The sequence below is a fragment of the Argiope bruennichi genome, chromosome X2 (assembly GCF_947563725.1).
Source record: "Argiope bruennichi chromosome X2, qqArgBrue1.1, whole genome shotgun sequence".
NCBI lineage: Eukaryota > Metazoa > Arthropoda > Arachnida > Araneae > Araneidae > Argiope > Argiope bruennichi.
In genome coordinates, this window is record NC_079163.1 from 32995804 (window position 1) to 33018983 (window position 23180).

A 23180-nucleotide genomic window follows, 5' to 3' on the forward strand; every position below is an offset into this window, starting at 1 on the left:
AAAAAGAGTAAAAGGTTATCATGTGGATTTTTTCCAAGTAAAGTAGATAAAAATATGTTATTAGATTTTAAAAAGTGTAAACGCTGTGTGTAAAAATTTGGGCATTCAGAAAGTATATGTTGGATGGACATAATACAGTTACACCGAGAACACATCGGAGCTTGTTCTCCTAACAGCAGATGACGATGAGTATATCGAGTGTGACCCACTCGTAATCTAGTGAGAACCGTATCCGCTTTTCTGTTCATTTGAGAAGGCCAAAGTTCGATGGTAGGTTTAATTCCATGAAGCTTGTTCTCGTTTTCAACATCCCACTCTCTTTGCCATTTGTTTAAAAGAAATATTTTTATGTGCTTTTTCAAGTCTGTCAAAGGTATAGTAGTATTTTTTGTGGCAGTCGCCAATTTGGCAGCTCTGTCGGCTCTCTCGTTGCCCACGATCCCAACATGTGATGGTACCCAACATAATAAAACTTTAAAATCTCGACACGCTAGTTTATTTTAATTCCATGAAGCTTGTTCTCGTTTTCAACATCCCACTCTCTTTGCCTCCAAGGAAGAAGCTTAAAATATCGCGATTTAAATCTATTCCAATTATTATATGCATTCAACCCTTTATGTTAAATTTTCATGCAGTAAAAGCCATGCAGTAAGAAAGAAACCTTTACAGTATCTCATTTAAATACATAATTAGATATTCAGACTATTTAAATGCTGAAAATATTTTAAATGCGTTTAAATTGACATTGATGAATTAAACGTAATATTTAAGTATAAAAATCTAATGTATTGCAGTTCTCTGTTATGAATGGTAAGAAATCAGTAATTAGTGTTATCATGAATTATTCCGTTTTTTTAACGTTTCTCTTTGCTGATTGTTAGGCTTTCGGTACTCCACTGAACACGAAGTCTTTTCAAGTTGTATATCATAATAATTTTAGAATTAATTTATTTTATAATTTTTGTAGAAATTGAAGAAAAGCTTGTAAATTCTGGGAAAAAGTGATTGTATATTCATAGAGACTGTCAAGTTTCTTGTACGAAGCTAGAGATATGCACAACGATGAGAAATAAGTATATCTTATTACGGAAATTTGTGGTCGAAAATGGCATTTTAAGGAAATAGAAGACGATAATGAAACAGGGACTGGTCCGTATATGTTTTACATCCATTTTTCTCATCCTTTGTCTCGTGATACTAGGCATATACTTGCAGCAACTTACTTATCTGTGATTAAGAAGGCAATTTCATTAATTCATAGATTAGAATTTTCTCATTGATTTTCTGTGCTTGAATATTTTCGAATCGATATACATGTATCATTAGAATATAGATGACTATCTAGTCCTGAGTATTGACCATATTTTTGCATTTAACATATTTGATATTACAATTTAATAAATTTTTGCTCCAAAAAGAAAAGAAAAGCGGTATACTAAATGGTTGATCGGTGACCTTGAACTACAGCCCATTTATCGATTTAATAGCATAGCTCCGAATCAAGAACCTTTCATTATATGTAAATGTTGAATTTAAAAATTTCATTAATTGTACTTTCAAAAATTATGGGAGGTTTTGAAGACTCGTTTTACGTTTATTTGTGTATCACTAGGCGATGCAGGTTAATATAATCCTATTAGTGGCTAGACACTTCAGAGATTGATTAAAATAAGCAAATTCAGACACCGTAAAAAGTCAAGGGTTGATAACAGCATGCTCATTTCCTCAGTTATTTCAGCATTTATTGAAGAAGGAGACGATAAAGATCTAATCGAATCTATCGAAGAGAGAAAGATCTAATCGAATCTATCAAAGAGAGAAAGATCTAATCGAATCTATTACTATCTTAACTAAAGACACCTTAGAGATAACTCGATAGTTTAAATGATGGCATGACAGTGAAAAAAAATTAATGCATGTTATTATTTATATCATATGACTTCAAATGCCAATTCCATCTTGCTTTTAGAAAGGCTTTTTCACTATCACTTAGTTCTGTAATTGTTAAGAATTCTTTGGCATAAATATCCTTTGTATTGATAGCTATAAAAACTTAAAAATAAATTTTAAAAGAATGCCATTTTTCTTTGAAATATCGGATTTTGAAAGCAATGGTATCCTTGAAGGCATATTTGAGCCCACTACTTTTAGTGTAGATATTCTGACAGTTAAGAATTAGTACCAATAGGCGCAGGGGCCGCCACAAAAAATGGATGTAGAAGGGAGGGATGTTTCTTTGGAAGATAATGTACTAGATTTTTTTATAAATTGTTGCACCACTGCCGTGTAAAATCTCCATTCACTTCGTAGTAATTGCCAAGGTTATAACAATCTAGTGAAGATAGGAAGAATATGTTTCAAACGAAGGAATTTGATTTTGAAAGTAAAGATTTTTAATTGCGAAAGTTGTTTTTCTATGCAATTTGCATGTAGAATGATTCGATATTTTTTTTCAACATCAATCTGAAAAAACGATAAGTAATTGTTTTTTTTTAATTTATAGGAAAAAAATAATTGTTTCTACATCAAATTATTTTTACATCATGCAGGCGTATGAGAATTTCATTGGGCAAAAATCAGTAGATAATGTAGGACTTGCAAACATTATTCCCTTTATTTAAAATCATTGATTCATATTTTAATGCCTATTTTTTTTCATAAATCTTTCAGCTCAAAACAGAACATTAGTTTGTTCATCAAGCTTCCGTTTATTTAGTGCAGTTCCTTACTGAACAATCTAAAAATGTATTGAAAATACATTTTGAGGTCTTTGTTCACTATGTAAAATCTTGTTTCTGTTCAGTAAATTTACATCATAAAATTATAATATATAAGTAGGGACAAAAGGAGAGTTCTGGGCCAAAGTGACCTTTGACCCCCAGCTGAAATGGATGATAGCGAAACATCTTCCCCGCAACTCATCCCTCCCCTAAACAACGCTTTCGAAGACAGATAAGATTTATCTTTCTTTTCGGACTTTCAAGATTTTTTTCAGTGTTTTTCTAATTTTTGGAACTTAGATATTTTTCAGAATAAAATGACTACTTATTATTTTTTGCTACTTCTCAAATTTCAATTCTGCTTTTCAGGAACACGTTTAAATTTTATTCATTTAATGAAAATTCTACTTAGAATAATTCTCATGAAAGCTGCTTTATTGATTATATAAGGCATTATTTTCCTGGGTTTTTTATTTATTTTAATACTTTGATAAAATTTGAATTCAATAGGATTGAATAGAAATATTATTCAATAGAATAGAAATTTTAAATAATACAATTTCATTATTTTTTGTTTCATAATGTGTTTTATAGAAAATGTTAATATTTTATCCATTTGATATGAATAATATATATATATTCCTCCAATTTATTAGCTTTGATTAATTTTTCTAATCTGAGTCAAATTTACTCTTCATGTTGAATACAAATTTTCCAATGACAAAGGTGATGATGAAATATTCCTTCAATAAAATATAGAAGTGATCTTTTAAGAAATTCTATTAATAGTTAAGCATTTCTTAGATATTGAAATTGAACCCAAAATATTAATTTTCTAATAATTTACAAACAAAAAAGAATGAAAGTAATTTAAAATTGATACCTTTAGATGAAAAAATTGTTCAAAGCTGGAAAAATAAACTGTATGATGACGTTACAAAATTAAATTTTTTTAAAGCTTAAAATTGTCCAAATTATTTAATCATATAAATCTTAAAAGCGATACCTCTCACATTTTAATTTCTTAAATGAAGATTAATGAAGATTAATGTTATTGAAGTCTACGTTCAATAATAATATCAATCATCGAAGTATATTCTTGATGTAATAATGCTTATATCAGCCAACACTCATAGAGACTATCTTTCGAAAGGTTATGATAAAATAGCTGTTATCTCGCGAACATAGTTCTCAGAGTCGCTGAATATTTTATCGTAAAAATTTAGTGAATCTTCGACAGGACACACTTTTTAACCTAGATAATTCAATTTTATAAGTACTCTTTTTTTTCCTGACTTCGAATTTTTTCAGCAATATGAAAAAATTTCTAGAAAAAGAGTTAACATTTCATATATTTAAATTCCATTTTTTTTTCCTTTGTGATCGTAAATATTTTTCATGTGTTTTTCAAAAATTATTATAACTTAATTCATTCTTTTCTACTTTTATAAAAAGTTTACACAGATTAATTGTCATAAAAGCTATTTTTTTCTATTTGAAATCAATTTTCTTTCAATGTATCAGCTTTTATTAAATTTTCTGACCTGATTCAAATTAACTCTTTGCATATATATATATATATATATATATATATATATATATATATATATATATATATATATATATATATATATATATGTGTGTGTGTGTGTGTGTGTGTGTGTGTGTGTGTTTCAGATGTGAATAAGTTTTCCTTTGATAATGAAAGTAAACTCAAATTCTTAATTTTCTGTCTATTTCAATATCAACACAATGCGAAATTAATTTTAAGTTCACCGCTACAAGAGAAAAGAAAAAGAAAAAAATTAGTTAGAGAAAAAGATTTCATTTTAGCGATTTCTGAAGATTTAGTTATTTTATGAGGATTTATGTTTCTTCTAATTTATTATCTTTGACTAACTTTTCTTGCATGATTTAAATTCTCACTATTGTATTAACATAATCTTTCAGTAACAAAGCTGATGACAGCGTATATCGTTAACAAAATATAAATACAATTATATTATAACTTCTTGAGTATGAATAAGTGTTTTCTTGCATTATGAAATCTGTTGAAATTAAAATAAGAATTTCAGCCTTCTATTAATTAAAAGCATAACAAAACTATGCACTATTTTTAAAAATCAAGGCATTTGATGAAAAATTCTTTCGACTTAGAGAAATAGACTTCATTCTTTCGTTACAAAATTGCGTTATTATCTTAATCTTTAAAAATTTTAAACTTTAATAGGACAAATGTTAAAAGTTAAATATATTACTCCTCAAGAATTAATTCCTTAAAATAGATCAATGCGCTAACAGATATGTAAATTACCTACAGGAATAGCAACCACCAAATCATTTATTTTATATTCAATGCATATTTTGTCCCGAACTTTCACTGGAAGCAAATTACTAACGATTTTTGTATGATTAACAATAAAAGGATTGCATATTACTCCGTGTCTGCGTTTACTGGAGTACTTCCTTGCCGATTATTTTATCTTCAAAAAGCTAATCTTTATGCCAAAGAAGTTAAAATGTCTTATCGAACACTGGTCTTGGCGATTACGAAATCCCTGCCTATAGTATTAGTTTATAATAAATTAGAATTAGGTTGGCAAGACAAAATTTATAATATATTACTCGTGCTGACATATATCAAAATAAGCTAATTAGAAATTTAATTTATTTTATGTTTAATTTCATTTAGTTTTAGTTTATTAGTTTTCACATTTAGTTTTATTAGTTTCTAGATATTTGATTCGACATAAAAAAAATGATTATTTCCGATTTTTTTTTCTGTAACATTTTCTATTTTTTAAATTTTTGATATCTAATCCAAGAAATGAAAGTTTATTGCTCGGAGAGTTTTTCTTCTTACTTTTAACAGGATTCTATTTTTCCCAGAAATCTGTAATATCCCAGTTTTCCTATTCTGTAATATTTCGTTCTAGAAAAGTAAGATCAATCCGAAAAGAGATTCTTCCGGTTTAAGAGAAAAATCCGAGGAGAAAGAATTTGTTATTAATTTTCGATGTTTACTTCTTTTCCGAAAAATCGATCATTTTGATGTATAACGAAATTCACCTCTGTATATTCTCATTCATACACATCTAAAACTTTCAATCGCTTTAACAAAATTTCATCAATTTCCGCTAATATTAACGATCATTCGCCTAAATATAACCTCACAAAACAAAAATTAGAGATTTTTTTTATGTCTTTGATTAGTTAATTTCGTTTTAAAGTTGAAACTTTTGAAGATATTTTAAAAATGTAATGAATTAATTGAATCTTATCTGTTCTCAAGTTTTAATTCTATATGCATATATTAGATCTATGAATTTACTATCATTCATGCTTCACATAAAAGAATATTTTATATATGATGAGGTTATTAATTATTTTCATATGCTGAAGAATTCATAGGTTATATTCACAAGTCAAATAACTTCTCAATATTCATAAATACTTTTCAAAATATCTGTATCTTTTGGTTTCGAACATTAAAAGTTCTCATCACTGAATGTTAGAAACTCACGATTACAATTCCTCAGCCATGAAGTCTTAGACAGACAGCTTAAAATTTGCTTTAAATAGGATAGAAAAGATAAAAAAAATAATGTATGTACAACTCTTGCCGGTGATTGCTTGTTAACTTTAGTGTGGCACCGATTATTTTCATCAAAATGGAATATTCGATCATATATTACTAGTCATCATGATAATTTTTATCATGCATTTTTTTCACATGAATAATGCGTTGAAATCCCGAAATCTTTCTAACGTATACATGCCACTTTAAAGAAAGAGGAACAAGCCCCTAGAACATTCAATCTGTGAAAAAAAAAACCCAAATCACTTATGTTTGGTGATTTCTTTCAAAAACGTTTTATTGGAATGTCGAAATGCTCCTCATATTCCTTGGGAAATGGGATTCCCCAATATATCTATGATTTTGTCAACCTTATTGGCGAAATTTTTATCCCTTAAAATGAAAGATCTTAACAAAGATGTCTTTTGATTTGTCCTCAATACAAAAACAGACAAATTGAGTCATGAACTTGGAAACAAACATAGTCTTTAAGGAAACTTTTCCATTTTATTTATTGAATTAATTTTTTGGTAACAGACCTTATTCGGAAAAATGTGCAGATGTTAAACATAAATGATTCATTTCTTTTTAATAATATTATTTCGAATATGTTAGCAAATACATCAGAGATGTGAATTGTCTAGAATTCAGTGTTCATCAAATAAAAGTTGTTTCTTATAAATACGACTATGTTTAGTGATATATATATATATATATATATATATATATATATATATATATATATATATATATATATATATGAATCCTAGACAATTCACATCTCGGATGTATTTGCTAACATATTCGAAATAATATTATTAAAAAGAAATGAATCATTTATGTTTAACATCTGCACATTTTTTTGAATAAGGTCTGTTACCAAAAATTTAATTAAATAAATAGAATGGCAAAGTTTCCTTAAAGACTATGTTTGTTTCCTAGTTCATGACTCAATTTGTCTGTTTTTGTATTGTTTACATATCAAAAGACATCTTTCATAAGATCTTTCATTTGAAGGGATAGAAATTTCGCCAATAAGGTTGAAAAAAATCATAGATATATCGGCGATTCCCATTTCCCAAGGAATATGAGGAGCATTTCGACATTCGAACAAAACTTTTTTGAAAGAAATCACCACACATAAGTGATTTGGATTTTTTCACAGATTGAATGCTCTAGGGGCTTCTTCCTCTTTCGTTAAGTTGCCATGTATACGTTATAAAGATGTCGGGATTTCAACGGATTATTCATGTGAAAAAAATGCATGATAAAGATTATCATAATGACTAGTAATATATGATCAAATATTCCATTTTGATGAAAATAACCGGTGCCACACTAAAGTAAACAAGTAATCCCCGGCAAGAGTTGTAACATACATTATTTTTTTTTTTATCTTTTCTATCCTATTTAAAGCAAATTTTAAGCTGTCTGTCTTAGACTTCAAGGTTGAGGGGTTGTAATAGTGAGTTTCTAACATTCAATGATGAGAGCTTTTAATGTTCGAAACCAAAAGATACAGATATTTTGAAAAAGTATGTATGAATATTGAAAAGTTCTTCGACTTATGAATATAACCTATGATTCTTCAGTATTTGAAAAGAAATAATATCCTCATCATATATAAAATATTCTTTTAGGGGAAGCATGAATGATAGTAAATTCATGGATCTAATATATGCATAAAGAATTAAAATTTGAGAACAGATAAGATTCAATTAATGGATTACATTTTTAAAACATCGTTAAAAGTTTCAACTTTAAAACGAAATTAAATAATCAAAGACATAAAAAAATCTCTAATTTTTGGTTTGTGAGATAATATTTAAGCGAATGATCGTTAATATTAGCGGAAATTGATGAAATTTTGTTAAAGCGACTGAAAGTTTTAAAAGTGCATTAATGAGAATATACATATATGAACTTTGTTATACATCAAAATGATCGATTTTTCAGAAAAAAAGTAAGCATAGAAAATTAATAACAAATTCATTCTCCTCCGATTTTTCTTTTAAACAGGAAGAATCTATTTTCAGATTGATCTTACTTTTCTAGAACGAAATATTACAGAATAGGAAAACTGAGATATTACAGATTACTAGGAAAAACAGATTCCTATGAAAAATAAGAAGAAAAATCTCAGAGAAATAGACTTTCATTTCCTGAATTAGATATCAAAAATTTAAAAAAAAAAATGTTACAGAAAAAGATATCAGAAATAATCATTTTTTTATGTCAAAACAAATATCTAGAAACTAATAGAACTAAATGTGGAAACTAATAAACTAAAACTAAATGAAATTAAACATAAAATAAATTAAATTTCTAATTCGCTTATTTTGATATATTTTAGCGCGAGTAGTAGTAATTTACAAATTAAGTCTTGCCAACCTAATTCTAAATTGTTGTAATCTAATAGTATAAGCAGCGAATTCGTAATCGCCAAGACCAGTGTTCTATAAGATATTTTGACTTCTGTGGAATAAAGATTAGCTTTTTGAAGATAAAATAATCGGCAAAGAAGTACTACAGTAAACGCGGACACGGACTAAAATACAATCCTTTTATTGTTAATCTTACAAAAATCGTTAGAAATTTGCTTCCATTGCAGGTGCGTGGACAAAATATACATTGAATATAAAATAAATGGTTTGATGGTTGCTCTTACTGAAGGTAAATTTATATATCTGTTAGCGCATTGATCTATTTTAAGGAATTAAAACTCAAGGAGAAATATATTTAACTTTTAGCATTTGTCCTATTAATGTTTAATGTTTTTAAAGATTAAGATAATAACGCAATTTTGTAACGAAAGAATGAAGTCTATTTGTCTAAATCGAAAGAGTTTTTCATCAAATGCCTTGAACTTTAAAAATAGTGCATAGTTTTGTTATGCTTGTAATTAATATAAGGATGAAATTCTTATTTTAATTTCAACATATTTCATAATGCAAGAAAACAGTTATTCATACTCAAGAAGTTATAATATAATTGCTTTTATATTTTATTGACGATATACGCTGGCATCAGCTTTGTTACTGAAAGATTATGTTAATACAATAGTGAGAATTTAAAACATGCAAGAAAAATTTGTCAAAGCTAACTAATTAAAAGAAGAATAAATCCTCATAAAATAACTAAATCTTGAGAAATCGCTAAAATCAAATCTATTTCTGTGACTAATTTTTTTTTCACTTGCAGCGGTGAACTTTAAATTAATTTCGCGTTGTGTTCAAATTGAAATCGATAGAAAATTAAGAATTAGAGTTTACTTTCACTATCTAAGGAAAACTTATTCACATCTAAGATATATATATATATATATATATATATATATATATATATATCAGAAAATTTAATCAAAGCTGATACATTGAAAGAAAATTTCCTTATAAAACTGATTTCCAATAGAAAAAATAGCTTTTATGAAAATTAATCTAGGTAAACTTTTCATAGAAAAGAATGAATTAAGTTATAATATTTTTTAAAAAACACCTAAAATATTCAGGATCACAAATGAAAAAAAAAAATGTAATTTAAATATATGTAACGTTGACTCTATTTCTAGAAATTTTTTCATACTACTAAAAAAATCGTAGTCATGAAAAAAAAAATGATCCTTATAAAATTGAATTATCTAGGTTAAAAAGTGTGTCCTGTCGAAGATTCACTAAATTTTTACGATAAAATATTCAGTGACTCTGAGAACTATGCGCGCGAGATAAAATACAGCTCTTTTATCACAACATTTCGAAAGATACTCTATGAGTCTTGGCTGATATAAGCATTACATCAAGAATATACTTCGATGATTAATATTATTATTAAACGTAGACTTATATATCGGTCAGCACATTAATCTTCATATAACAAATTAAAATGTGAAATTTATCGCTTTTAAGATTTATTTGATAAAATAATTTGGACAATTTTATGTTTTAAGCAAATTCAATTTTGAAACGTCAACATAAAGTTTCTTTTTCTAGCTTTGAACAATTTTTTCACCTAAAGATATCAATTTTAAATTAGTTTCATTGTTTTTTGTTTCTAAATCATTAGAAAATTAATATTTTGGGTTGAATTTCAATATCTAAGAAATGCTTAACCATTAAAAGAATTTCTTAAAAGATCACTTCTATATTTTATTGAAAGAATATTTTATCATCACCTTTGTCATTAGAAAATTTATATTCAACATGAAGAGTAAATTTGACTCAGATTAGAAAAATTAATCAAAGCTAATAAATTGGAGGAATATATATTATATATATCAAATGGATAATACATTAACATCTTCTATAAAACAGATTATGAAAAAAAATAATGAAATTGTATTATTTAAAATTTCTATTCTATTGAATAATATTTCTATTCAATCCTAATGAATTCAAATTTTATTAATTAAAATAAAAAAAACCAAGGAAAATAAGGCTTTATATAATCAATAAAGCAGCCTTCATGAGAATTAATCTAAGTAGGATTTTCATTAAATGAATAAAATCTAAACGTATTCCTGAAAATCAGAATTTAAATTCGAGAAATAACAAAAAATAATTAGTATACATTTTATTCTAAAATATTATTTTTAATTCCTCTGTCACATGCTTTTTAACAACTTTGACTTAAAAACATTGCAGAATTTGAAATTAAGATAATTTTGAAATGATATGTCAACATAATGTATGACATTCGATCAAATAGAGGTGAACAGCTATTTATTTTCAATGAGCACATAATTATTTTTAAATAAAAATACACGTTTCTTTTGTGGATGCTTTTAAAAGCTGAAATATTTTGAATTTCAGAATGGGTTCTTCATAAGATGGATATTGGATTCATTGCCAGTTGATAAGAAATCAAATAATATTGTATAAATCCAGTAATAAAAGATAAATTTTGAAAAAATAAAATAATAAAAATTGCATATAACAATAAAACAATTGGTTAGGATATTTATTTTTATAACTGAAAAAGTGGATGCCTGCAATTTGGAGTAAAAAAAGTAAAAGAACACCGCCTGAAAAATACCCTTTCTTGTGATCACTCACTTCCGCCATTACAACTCCACTGAAGCAAAAATATATCAGCAATCAAAGAATTTTTCAGAACATCGTGGGTGGTGGCTTTCTGTTTTGATTTCCTTAGTCTTCAAGATAGGCATTAACAAGAAGGGGAGCATCAGCTAAAATCGTGCATGATTGTCCCCTCTTCTTCTCCACATTCTTGGTCCCTGAGGTTTCATTCATTTTTGAAAGCTCAAGTCTATTCATTTTCTAATGGGCTAATGTCTAATTTTAACGACTTCCTATGCTATACAATATTTTCAATCATCTACTCTCCTTTTAAGCATATTCACACACCGCATTTATTTCCTGTATAACACAGATCTTATGTCAGTCTTAGAGATTTCAATTCATCTTAAAAATGAGGAATGAGACCAGCGAAAATCTTTAAGATTATTGACTTCAAATTTCTCAATCTTTTTTTTTTTTTTTTTTTTTTTTTGTTAAGAACATCATAAAATATTTGTTTCAAGCTTATAGTACTGTTTATTTTTTTTTAAACTCGTTTTTTTTTTCACTTTTAATTTCAGATTTATTAGCAATTTGAAAATTCTTCCCTGGCCATTAAATTTTTTCGCGATATATCATAAAAGGTTTACGAGCAGATTTAAGTAAGAATGAATATGTATAGTTCTTATCAAAAAAGATTTAAAAAAAATATATTAGAGTATTTGAAAACTCTTTTCTACAAAATTATTTTCTAAATTTTCAAAATAAATAAAAAATAATTGAGAAAAAAACCCCGCAATATTTACAATATAATTCTCTTTACTTTCACATTGAGTATAGAAGCGACTCTAAAATTATATGATTATGGAAACAGTGCTATTTACTGAGAACATTGTACAGTACAAAATACATAAATGCAGAGTAAATGGATTTATTTGAAAATAACTTACAGTTTCCATTTCGATATTAATAATATCTGAAAATCCGTTTTGAAAGGGGAAAAAACCACTTCTGACCGACAACGCGATTCGTTCCACTCAGATTTAAAAAAAAAAAGGAGAAAAAAAATAATAAAGGCCTGATCATTTTACTTTCTCTCACCCAACGCACTCTACCGGCAAGAATTTGTTTCTCTTTAGTCCCCCCCCCCCCTTCATGTGTCAAGACTTACTTGAGGGGGATGATTTTTATCACTTCCCAGGAGATTGGAGACGCACCCTCAAGGAGCGTCACATCTGTGGGTCCTGGTTTCGGAAATAAAAACACCTGCTGACTATCTGTCCGTCAATACTATCATTTCTACAAGGCAGTTACCGTAAACTTTGTAAACGAGTCTCAGTGAAGAGTGAAAGCAAAACCATTTCTCCCATTCCTTTCCCTTCCCCCCCCCTTTTTTTTTACTTTACTACGGTTGCTGCACATTTGCTGTACCGAGAAAGAGCAGAGTGACAAAGGGCATTCTTCCTCGGAGGTCCTGACCTAGCGGGGGATTGTCCATAATAGAGTAGGGGAAGTTTTCGCCAATGTTATCAGTTGTGTGCGCATTCCAGATGACTGGTTACGCATAGAAATAACAATTTCAATACTGAAATACTCCATTCGGCAATTTCATGTCGCTCATAACAGACAAATTTTGCAAATTTCTAGTTCATTTCTTATAATCTCATGTAAATGGAAATTGAGAATTTGGTGACGTATTTAAATGAATAAAATTTTGATGATGGTGATTGAGTGTGAGAAAAAGTTAAAAAATAGCATTTAGGAATAAAAGGATAGATTTATATGCGTCAGTGAAATTCATTGAGAAAATAGAAAATTTATTTTCATGGAAACAGGTAGAGATCGGTGGCAAATATTTTGGGGGAAAAATTTGGGAAATTTTTTCAGAACTAAAACACTGATTTTTTGGAGATGTTTAACCGCGTAGTTACAGAAAGTTCTGATTTGACATTCGACACACTGAAATGTTCTTTTTATGCATTCATTCCTAGAAAGCATTTTAGTAATAAGGTATAACTGTCTCTTTCCTTTAAATGTTAATTTACACAATGCAGCACTTTTGCTATGATAAATTTCTTATTATTTAATACTAATTAATTATTTTTAGTTTCATAAAGAACATAAAAACATTTGACAAATTAAGAGTTGATTATAAAAAAAAAATGTTAAAATTGTTTGAACACAAAAATAATAAGCTTGAGATGAATTATCAATTTTTTTAATACTTTTCATATATTTAAACAATTGGTATCGTAAATAACTTCGAAATAAGTTATATTAAGTAATTTGTGGAGGAAAAAAAAAAACATGAATAAAGCCAATAAAAATTGTAAATATAAGCTCTTTCATTTAAATATGATTTCTACTAAATTATTATGTAGGGGAAATGTTGAAATTATTATCTTTTGGAATCTGAAATTCTGTGCTTAAAATTCTAAGAAAATTATTTTTATATTTGAAAATTTACTTTAAAAGAAAAAAAAATCTTGCATATTACAAAATGTACAAATCTCATAACAACAAAATAGGTATTTCAAAGGGTGCAAGTCATTCAATTAAAAGCGGAAAGGATGAGTTTCAAAAAAAGTTATAGCGCCAAATAAAGCCAAATCTAGGAAACTTTCTAACAAGCGAATGATTCCTGAATAAAAATCGGCAACCCTTCCCCTCACAGGGTGAAAATGGATGCCTCTTTTAAAAAAAGCCGCAGTAAAGAAGGGATATTTTCATTCATTTTTTGCCGATTCATAAAAAGTATTTTACTTCCATCATTCCAATTACCATATTATCAATGCACTTTGTCAAATTAAATTATTTCAAAATTACAGTTAAATATATTAAACTTTGTTGAATAAATCAGCGGCTCTTTAGTGGATTGCTTGGGAAGATGATTTATGAAAATTTAAAAACACTTCTATTTTTTTTTCGATTTTTTCATTACATGCAATGAAAGTAGACCTAATTGGTTAATTTCATTTTAAGCACTTTCGAGAAACTTTCTTTCGAACTTTCTTTTTGCTTCTATTCTTGCTTTTTTTTTTTTTTTTTTTTTTTGCAATCATAAACTTATTTTTTCATCTGAAGTCAGCGTAGAAGAATTTTTTTGTATCCAAAAGGAATCGGAGAGGAAAAAAGGATAAAGCTTTATCAGAAAAGGAAATAAAAATTCATACTTGTTAAAATTTTAAGGATTGTTTTAATTATTATTTAAAAAACTGAAAGAATCTGCTAATATTTTTGCTATCCTATTTCTGACCCTTTTAACACTCTCAAATTAATTTCATTTTTTCAGTAAATTAGATTTGTGAATTCAAAATTAGAATAATTTTTTGATCGTTTATTTCTACATTTTATTACTTACGCTGCATATATATTATTGTCGTCAAGCACAAAAGTTTTTTTTTTACATGATAATAAATAAAAAATTTAAAAACAAACTGCATTGGCCTAGTGAAAAAATGTCTGTCTTTGGAGTTGAGAAGCAAAAAATCTCAAGGGTATGCTCACCGGAGAGTCTCTTTCTTAGCGGGTATAGGCATACAAAATGGGGTGGAACAGAATGCCCTTTTGTTGGCATGGACCAAAGGGGTACAATCACCATCCGAATTCAGTTCAAATTTTGAGGTCAGTTGCGAAATAGTAATTGCTTTACTTCGAAACAGAATACAAATATAATTAAATTAAATTAAAGATATTTACAGCAAATTAAATGAATCCCATTTCCAAACGAACTTTTATTTGTGCTTCACTTAAATTCAAGAGTAAAATCTACCATTTTTAGTAAGAAAGTTACTAGGATGTTTTTTAGTCGGGAATTATTTTCTTCTAAAATTAAATTATTTATTTCCATTTTAATTTTAGTTCACCACTATCACAATTTGAATTTATTTTCAAGAATTGATATGCTCAAAGAAAAATAGAGCTTTTAAAATGAAAATGGGGCTTTGCGCATTTTTCCTTTTAAAAAAGATTTATATACAGAATAATAATATTAATCATTCAATATATAAAATAAACAATAATAATAATAAATCATCATATTAAAGTAAGAAACAATATATTCTTTTCAAATCAGTTCGTTATTATGATCAGAAACCAAAATATGTGTCCTGAGTCACTTCATATTTTCTGGGGTAATTAGGGGCATACTGAAGTAATTACGAATTGTGCAGTAATTATGAAAGGCTATTTAATAAATTAATGTGGAAAAAAGTATTGATCCTACATTAACATATTTTCGAAATTATGAATAATTTAAGAAAATAAATTCAGCTGCCTTATTAGATAAAATTAAGTTAGTTAAATAATATGATAATAAGAAACACTTCTAGATTTTTGTGTCCTTGAAAAATTTCACAGGTAAATTTATTCCAACCTTCTTTTTTCAGTGTTGGATATTGGAGTTTTATAATCTCTAAACAATAATAATAATTGGTAATGCATTTCATTGGTGAACTTATATCAGAGTGCTATTATTATTATACTTTGTAATCACCAAATTATTAAGAGAAAGATTAATATTTTCAGGAGAATATTTAATTAAATTTTTATATCACGTGAAAACAGGGCAAGCAAAGGAAAACATTTTAATTACCTTTAAGGAATTCTGGTTAAATTTTGCTGTTTTTTACTTAAAGCATAAACAAATAACAATATATAAAAGAGAAACTGTATTTACCCTTTCTAGGGCCGTGGTAAGTATGCTTCCCACCAAATTTATCAATCTTTGTATGAAATTATGTAGTTTGGCATAAGTTCTGACAAATTTTTTTAGTAAAACAAAAACTAAGATACTTCAGTTTTTTTTATTTTACACAAAATGATGATTTGTTACTTAATTATTAATTAACCAAATTAATTAATTAATAAAATTAAATTTATCTGATAAGCTAAATGAATCCCTTTTCTTATTCTAATTTCAAGCCTAAAAATATTTAAACATAATATGACTAGAAAAAAAATGGCCCTTTAAAGGGTTAAAAAGACATTTGCTGATTTCTGATATCTCATTCTCCCTAAAAATAAACTAGTTTTTCAATAGTTTAAATTTTGAATCAGCATACAACGAATCAAACTTATAAGTGCATATTATGGATGAAACTGCAACTGTAATTTGTTAAATTCAGTCATTTTTGGGGAATATTCCCTTTTAGGGTATTTTAAATTTGATTTAGCAGATTGATGATTCCTAAACTTTCCCACAGTAGAAGTGTCAAATTTAAAGGAATAATCCGTTAAATGAATTTCATCTTTAGCATTTGGAAAGTATAAAGTAAACTGTTTATTTAATTCTTAAAACATCAAAAGCAAGATTACTCTAAAAAAGAATATAAACATTACTTACGAAGCAATCAATTTCTTCGACTTCTTTTCAAATAGATTTCAATCTTCTGAGATAGGTCACAAGCCGGTGAGTCCTAAGAACAATAAAAATTCCAATTTACAGATATGAATAAGAAATACCAAAGAATTTAAATTTAAATTTTTGAATCCACAAAAATTTAATTTCAAGAATTATCAATTATAATTTTGCATGCTTGCAACTAAAACAAAGAATTTTTTGTTAAAATTTTGGTCATAAACAAAAATTGCGAAAATAAAGAAAGGAAGACTGAAGGATTCGCTTACTACTAGATCTATACGTATTTTGGTGTGCAGTAATTAGACGTCACTTTTATTGAAATTATTACATTTTTTTCATTAAGAGAAACACAGAACACGTGAAAAATAATATGAAATTCGATTAATTATGCAACAATTATTAATAAAATAACTCTTTAAATTTCAAAGCATATTTTAAAATATTGCTGGAAATGTTGGTATTTTTTTTCTTTGTTTCGTAAACCATGCTTTATACGAATTTTGTTAAGAAATTGAGGTAAATTTTACCTTTGATAGGACACAATTAATTATTAGATTTCATTATTTCGCTTTAATAAAATATTAATAATTCAATAATTAAATTAAATTTCTAAGTTCAAAATATCATACAACAATATTAGAAAAGGTATTAACATTTAATGTATTTAACACTCTGTAAATACAGTTCATTAAAGATGTCCATAAAAGCATCACATTGCAAATACATATCTTCGCTAAAATCTATTTTCTTCTGCTTAAAATTTCAATCAATAAGTTGACATACCACGTATTCTGGTGCTATTCAACAGAAAAATTTATTACGATTTTTGCTCAAATTAAATTTCCTTTTATTCACTCTCAACAAAACAATCTATTTGAGTTCATTAAATGTAGAATTCTGACAACACATCAAATTAGTTTTTACTTCAAATCTAATATTCTCTATTTAATTTTAAAATTACAGTATGATAAAATATTGAATGAATCCGCATGAATATTTTATTTCCAGAACATCGGGAAGTTTTAATAATTATGAAAAGTTATATACAGTAAAATTATCTACATTTGAAATTTAAATATAGGCATTTTTCAACCGGTTTCTGATTTACAATTATTAATGCAGTAGTTTCCTTTAAATTAAAACTGAATATGGCAAATTTTACTTTATTTACATTTTCTATTCAGAAAATGAACTTAATTGTAATTGATGGTCAATAATTTTTTTAAATATGTATAGATTGTAAAAAAATACCATTATTTAGCAAAAATGGGTAATTTTATATTATTTAACTTATTTTATTTTGTATAGCAATATGCTCTGACAGCAGAATTAAAAGTTGGAGCAGTAATTAAATTGATTATCAAAAAAAATTAGTTAAAGGATTTTGAAAGAAAAAACCTCCTCAATAAAATAAATAAAAAGAAAGTTTGGTTTAAAAAAATTTGAAATTGTCATTTTTTATTCATAATTTTTTTTCTAAATAGTCAACTATGGTCAATCATATTAAAACGAGAAGAAAAATAAATTCTTTGATATCATTTAGATTTTTCCTTTACTATTCATTTTCCGTTAAGTAATGCGGCTCGCGGTGGCCTGGTGGTAAGGTCTCGGCTTCGGAACCGGAGGGTTTCAGGTTCGTGACCCGATTCCACCGAAGAACCGTCGTGTAAGGGGGTCTGTTGCACGTTAAAACCGTCATAACCAAACGTCCTCCCGCTGGTGTGGAGAGGGGGGGTGCCAGCTCAGGTGTCGTCATCTGACCGCGGTTCAAAATTACGAGGTCCGTCCCAAAATAGCCCTAGTGTTGCTTCAAACGGGACGTTAATATAACCAAACCAAACCGTTAAGTAATGCTTCCATCAAGTTAATTAATCCTTTAATCCCCACTTTTTTTCCACCAATAAAATGACTCATCCCAACCCCCTACCAATCACTCCATCCTCCATCCGGCACTCGGAAGCCATGGAGAACAATTGAAAACTTTAACAACGTGGTGCTCTCAAAAATTATTTTTCCTTTCCTTATAACAATTTTAAAAATTACAAAATTATTTTTGACGAAATCAAATAAAAAGATGATGTTCGTAAAAAACTTACGTCTTTAAATTCTTATTAAAAAAATAATCTAGCCCTCCAGTCACGCCGCATTGCCATTCCGGGATCACTGAAATTATGTTTCAAAGATCTTCCTTCTCCCAGGATGACAAAAATAACTTCTATCCCGGAAAATTTCTGGCGAATGCGCAGACGGAGTTTTATTTTGCAATCACCCAGAAAAGCAAAGACTTCTTAAATAATGAGTTCTGATCCTAAATTAATTTCAGTTAAGGACTCTTCGCAATATACCTGGAAATATACACTTTGCTACTTCTTTTCTATATAAGTAAAGCTTATTATAGTTACACTGATACCCCAACTTCACACTATTTCTATTGCTTATTCAGTAATTGATCTTAATTATACTGATTATCACCATATTGTTAAACAAATTGGAAATTTTAATATTTTATCCATGAAAAATTTAAAAACTATCGGTTTATATCAATCGCAATAAAATAAAAAGAGATTTATTTGATCGTATTTAGAATTTTTCTTCCTGAATTATTTTATCTTAAATGATATTTTCATGCCTTAAGTTGTTATTTTCCACTTTAATCTACCCCACTTTTCTTCACTCCGATAAAATGGCGCGCTCAAGCTGTTTATCGATTACAATGAGGTAACCGGCAAACAGAAACCATGGAAAACGTGTTGAAATGTAAACAAAAAGATCTTCCCTATCCTTTTCACATTTTTAAGAACTAGAAAATCATTTTAAACAAAACCAAAAGTGAAATAGACACTCAAGAAAAATTTAACTATTGAATTTCTTACTTCAAAAATCTCTGTCCCGTCTTTCATACAATGGTGGCTTCCCCTGATTTATGATCGTTTTTAAATGATTAGTCTCTGTGGCTACGAAAACATCTCCTTCCTCCTGGACCATTTCTAACGCATGCGCAAATGGAGCATTCTTTACCGTCCATGGAGGGGTTCTTCATTTTGAGGTCCGATCTTAAGTTAATTCCAGTGAATGATTTTCATAGTCTCAATACCTCTAGCCGATTGTATTTGTCTGAATTTTTATTACAAGTAAAACTTGTGAGTGCACTGATCCCCCATCTTGAAACTGTACGAGATTTATTCTTGATTGGGTTGGAAATTTTAAACTTTTGTCAAATGATAAGGACAACAGCTTATTTTTCAGCTTCAAAGCCTTTTTTTAATTCACCGATATACTGTCACGAGTTCACAATGGTCCTATTCGTAAAGGGAAACAAAATTCGAAATTTATTTGATTTAAAACAGATTGTGCGGTAATCATATTTAAGTAATTAAATTTTAATTCATCATCAATACTTTATCCTTTATTTCATCTTTCTATCTTCATATAATTTTGATATAATGTGATTTTTTTCCCGCTGCATAAATAAGAGCACTGAATTTTGATTCAACCCAAAACAGGCTGCGAGGAGTAAACTGCTTAGACACCTGTTGGATAGGAAAAGTTTCAGTCAGAAAAACAGATCAATAGAACAGAATTTAGCGGATTTCGCCAAAATCTAGCTGATATCGCCAAATTCTAGCAACCTTAATGGAGCTTTTAACAAAACGCCAAGCCACTATGTTATCGCCAAGCTGATATGTTGGCGTTATTTTTCTACGCTTCAATATTACAGCTTGGAGACTATTTAGATTCAGTCAACTAACAAGTTTCTATTTTTTATGTACTTTAGGGATTGTTTCTACGAAATTTAAAAAAAAAAAAATCAGCCCGTTTTGTAGAGGTAAATTACAATATTCAATTCATTGCTTTGAGCACACTTGTGAAATGATGATCCATTAAATATCCCAGCTATGACGGTTTTATACTTAAATTACGATTAAATGCTAAATATACAATAAATATTTTTGTAACATGAAAAATCAATTATATTATGTTATTGATGCTTGCAACTGATTTTTTCCTAAAAGATTTGCTTCGAAGCCCTTTGATATAGCCTAAAGATGAATGGAAAGGATAGTTTATCTGAATTATGTGTAACCAGAAAGTGTTATGATATGCAGTTATGAATTTTTGGAACAACTTGCAGCAATCTTACAACTACTATTGCTACGGAAATAGCATTTTAAATAAGAAACATAAGATTTACAAATAAATCGCATTTTTATTTAATTTTAACCAAGTATAAACCATCTATTTTGAACTATATATTTTACTTACATTTTGTACTAAATTTTCATATTTCATTTTTTTGGGGGGGGGATATTGGCGTTTTCTCCCTTTATCGCCAAATATATACTTCAAATTCTTTTAAGCTCAATGTTTCAAATATTCAAAATAAACTTAATCAATTTTTTAAAGAATTTTTTTTTCCTAAAAAAGGAAATTCTTTCAGAAATTTACAATTTTATGTATGCTCCAAAACAAGTTAATATAATAGTAAAATAATAAAGAGCTGTTATTTTATTTCTATTTATTAATTAAATAATTAATATAAAACTTAATTTTCCTAAAAAATGAATTCTACCTGGAAGGAAAAAGGAACTTAAATTTATTTTATTATTCTTGTTTGCCACAAAATAAGGTTCAAATGAGTTCAAGGTCATGCATTGAACTAAAACTAAATTATTACCTTAAACCTTTCGTTTGACTAAATAAAAAGTGACAGAAATCCTCAGCAGCAAAAATATTATCAATTATATAAAGAAGATTAAAGCTGAGAAGCTTGGAATGGCAATTGAAAAAATTTAATATATAGATTATCACAGCATATTGATTGAACTCATGCAGCTAAATCAATCTTTAATTCTGCAGCATAATATCATTGAAAAAATAGAGTCACAAAATCAATATATAAAATATAAATTGATCTCTATTTCAAAGAGATTTTGTTATTTTTCAGAATACTAAAGATTAAATTGTTCGATCATTACAAGCCAAGTATGAAGCATTTTTATAAAATGTAGCAGAAGAGCATTAACTTCCATCGAAGGAAGTTAAATAAAAGATAGTCTTGAAATATACAAATCACTATTTCTATTCGGATTCCTTATAAATCAATAATTCGATTCAAAATTCAATGATGCATGAAATTTCTTATCAGATATAATCAGTAATAAGCATTTTGCATTAGTTAGATCAAAATAATTTAAATAGTTTTCTCATTTATATATAATATATACAAAATTTTATATATAATATATACTCATTTATACAAAATATTTGAGTAAACTTAATTTGTTTTTAAATTTTTATCAATTAATAAATTGCCAAAATCGTCACAAAACAAATATTCATGATCAAGAATACTGATGAAAATTATATGAGAGAATCTTTTATATATTAAATATAAATATGAAATAATTATATATTTCAAAATCCTAATCTACCCTCCCCCCCCCTTTTAAGGAATACAGCTTCATATACCTTTAGTACACTTGTGTCGCAGAAAATCCCCCCCCCCATAAATGTGGTTTTCGAAATTTTCTCCAATTATGTAAAGTTTAAACAACATATCCACAGCAAATATAATTCCAGTGTAATAATATATCATAATTATATTCTAATAGTATAATTGTAATATATTATGCCATAATTATGAGAAAAAATATTTGAACTTCTAAACAGAATTGATACTGGCTACTTTTTTAATCCGATGTTTATAACGAATACACCAATTAGTTTACTCTACTACTGATTGGCTGTTCAAAATGTCCACCCAAAATTCTTTTTTTGCTTGTCGGATATTTGACAATATAAAACAGATTTAAAACTGACATTATGAAGTTAGAATGAAATTATAAAAAAATAACAATTTATGATATTATGAGAATAAATGAGTTCATATAATGTTTAGAATGAATTGAAAGTAAATGCATATAAAACAAACATATCCACTTCCATAACTTTCACTCTCACGACCACGCTCACATGACAGGGGAAAATTTCAACAATACCATTTCTGAGGAGAAAGCATTTGCAACGTACTCAATGTAATGTTTAAGAATATTTTCTATTCCTAATAATAATAATAAAAAAATGGTTAGATTCATGTACTAAAAATTTTAAAACAAGATAACTTACCTAATAATCTCTGATGAATTAAGACTCGTTAAAGCATCATCTATCTGCTCTGGAGAACCAAATTCACAACCATGCATTTGAAGAGAAAATAGAACACATGCTGCCATCTATGGGCTGCCACAAAAGTCAATGTATCGATTGCTGACTGACTTGCATTTTTAAATCAATATTTCTCTTGAATTTAGAATAATTTAATAAGAAAATTTATCCTATCAAAAGCTAGAAAATTTTTTAATAAGTTAACAAAATACATTATTGAGTTTAAAATTCTTAGGATAAATCGTGAATTTTTAATTTTTTTTTTTTTGAATATTTAAAGCTTATAAACTCGCGATTCCTGTGCTATCTAATACCATTATTAAATAACGATCGAAATGAAATCA

At 27.5% G+C, this 23180-nt stretch overlaps 1 protein-coding gene across 15 annotated transcripts in view; it reads right to left on the reverse strand.

Moving 5' to 3' along the window:
• Positions 1 to 22865, reverse strand: part of LOC129960843 (uncharacterized) — an 83001-nt gene extending 60136 nt beyond the window's left edge. For 13 of the 15 annotated variants that reach the window (XM_056074521.1, XM_056074530.1, XM_056074527.1 and 10 more), the window contains exon 1: positions 12260 to 12331. In XM_056074521.1, the coding sequence (XP_055930496.1) occupies positions 12260 to 12268 (9 nt within the window). In that variant the 5' untranslated portion in view covers positions 12269 to 12331. Of the gene's footprint in view, positions 1 to 12259; positions 12332 to 16653; positions 16727 to 19544; positions 19636 to 22797 lie in introns of those variants that run through there. The other 2 variants (XM_056074522.1, XM_056074523.1) reach the window with 2 other exon arrangements.
• Positions 22866 to 23180: the final 315 nt, after the last annotated feature.